This window comes from Calidris pugnax, unplaced genomic scaffold (genome assembly GCF_001431845.1).
Source record: "Calidris pugnax isolate Ruff unplaced genomic scaffold, ASM143184v1 scaffold9, whole genome shotgun sequence".
Classification (NCBI taxonomy): Eukaryota; Metazoa; Chordata; class Aves; order Charadriiformes; family Scolopacidae; genus Calidris; species Calidris pugnax.
The window spans coordinates 2,452,383-2,454,639 of NW_015090778.1; the positions used below are offsets into that span (position 1 = coordinate 2,452,383).

Sequence of the window (2,257 nt, forward strand, 5' to 3'; positions counted from 1 at the left end):
GCTGGGGGTGCGCGGTTCCGCGGGGGGACAGCGCGGTGCGGGGCCCGGGCCCCCCCCCGGGGGCCGGGACATCCCCCCCCCGCCCGCCTCGCCGCTCCTCGCCCGCCTCAACGCGCGGGGCCGCAGCCCCGGGGCACTCCTGAGCTGTGGGTGCCAAAGATTCCCTTGGAAGAGAGTCGGGAGCAGGTTCCCACCTCCCCCTGCCACCGCGAAACGTCCCGCTGAGCGTGGAGAACGAGGAGGAGAGAGAAGAAAGCCCCCCCGAAGGTGGCCAAACCAAAAAGCAAACAGAATCCAAACGGCTCGTGTTTTAGTGGTTGACTTTAATTCTGCACTGCACTTTTACTACAGGGATATAAAGAATAAATAGCAGATACTCTTCATTTACATAGGATTAAGTCATTCAAACTGTTCTCTCTATTTACAATAACATTGTGCTCTAGGCGTTTATTCATTTTTATTTTAAATCTAAAGTCCATGAGGAAAAAGAAAAAAAACAAAAAAATAACCCCCACACACGCTTTCCGAATAATGGAAAATAGCTTTAAAACGTTTTCTTATCAAAAAGTTTGGTTTGTATTTTTTAATCCTTTTATTAGAAAAAAAACAACAAAAAACCTACTTCGCCAAAGCGAAGCAACTTCTCTCTGGAATATAAATACCAAAAAAAAAAAAAAAAAAGAAAAGATACATTAGCAACGATCAGGGTAATAGTCTCAAAAATACAGTAGACGCTGATTATTTCACGTATAATACTGACCTTTTAATAGTATATTAAAACGGTGCCATATATACACACAATATACATTCCCCTACACGTTACAGTGCATTACAACGTTAACCAGAAAGCAAATGTCTTTTATTTTTGTTGCAGCAAAGGTCCACGTGAGTCCGCTGGAGAAGGGGCGAGACAAGGTAAGTGCAAGCCCTAGCAGGAGCACTTGCACTCCGAAATGATGGGGTACTGGATGGGTATCCATGTGCACCTCTGCCCTCCCCGACGCTGGCACCTCCACCTCAGGATCGTTAAATGCACGGACTTGGCAGGTTTGCAAACCATGCCTTCTGGGACTGAACAAGACCTTTTACTGTAGCAGCTGCCCACTTTGACATACCGGGGCCAAAAGCGGCTGCCGAGATCGTTCCACGTGTATAGGACCGGGCAGAAGGTCTGGGACCAGAGCCACATCTGCAGCTTCCTGCGCAGCTTCTTGCTCAGCCTGTGCTTCTTGCCCGGCTGCAGCCCGTCGTAAAACTCCAGCCCTTTGATTTCGCTGGGCATCGCTCCCGAGGGTCTCTGCCTGAGCAGCAAGTCCAGCTCAGCTAGATCGTCCACTCCGAGCCGGTCCTCGGGCAAGGAAATAGCCATAAAGTTAGGGTCGAAGTGTCCGCCCATGAGGTTCCTTAGCAAGGTCTCGTTAAGATCCTTCTCCTTGGGGTCAAAGATAGGGTCCGGGTGCTCGATTAGATCCACCAAGGGCAAGTTGTCGCTGGGAGCCGGTCGGATGTGCAGATAGTGCTGGCAGGCGCCTTGCTCTAGCCGGAGACCCAGCAGAACCACCAAGGCGTATATAGTCACAAGGCACTGGGAATGATCCATCCTTGGGAGACCGGTGGGGGGGGGGAAGAGGGGGGCTGGGTTCACCAAACAGCAGGGGAAGAAGGTGCAAGCAAATACATCAGAAAAGTTGTACGGGGATATCCAAAATAGCTTGTCTTTAAGGGGGATCACCTCCACTCCCCGCACCACCAGCGAAGACAGCCCCCTAATAAGCCCGGAGAACAAGCCCCCTGCAAACGCTTTCTTTTGCAGGCTTCTCTATAAATTTCTCCTGGTGGAGCCGCTCCAAAATTCTGCTGCTGCTGCTGCTTCTTTTCACCCTCCCCGGGAAAGGGAGATGCCGCTTTTTGTTGCAAATTCTGCTTGCTGCTGCTGCTCCTCGTTGTCTGCCCGTGCGTACAGAAGAAGTTGCTGCCGATTCTTCCTCCCTGTTCGTCTCCGCCGTTTGCAAAGCAGCCTCCTCAGCAGCAACAGCAGCCACGCACGTTGGCCCCAGTTTGTCTGCTTTGCAAGGACCCAAAGCCTTTAAATTTCCTGCACTTTCAGCTTCATCTCCATGGAAACCACAGACTCTCTCCTAAAAAAAAAAAAAAAAACACACACACACACACACACCACCACACACACAACACAACCCCCACTCCCACAAAAGTCCAGGAGAGCGCGGCTTCCCCCTTCCCACCCAGCAGACACCCT

The 2,257-nt window shown here is 51.2% G+C and overlaps 1 protein-coding gene across 1 annotated transcript; it reads right to left on the minus strand.

Annotated features, from left to right (window-relative positions):
* Positions 1-303: 303 nt before the first annotated feature.
* On the minus strand, positions 304-2,136 carry NOG (noggin). Its single transcript, XM_014950566.1, has one exon. The coding sequence runs from the start codon at positions 1,598-1,600 to the stop codon at positions 929-931; it is 672 nt and encodes a 223-aa protein (XP_014806052.1). The 5' UTR covers positions 1,601-2,136; the 3' UTR covers positions 304-928.
* Between the last annotated feature and the right edge of the window lie 121 nt (positions 2,137-2,257).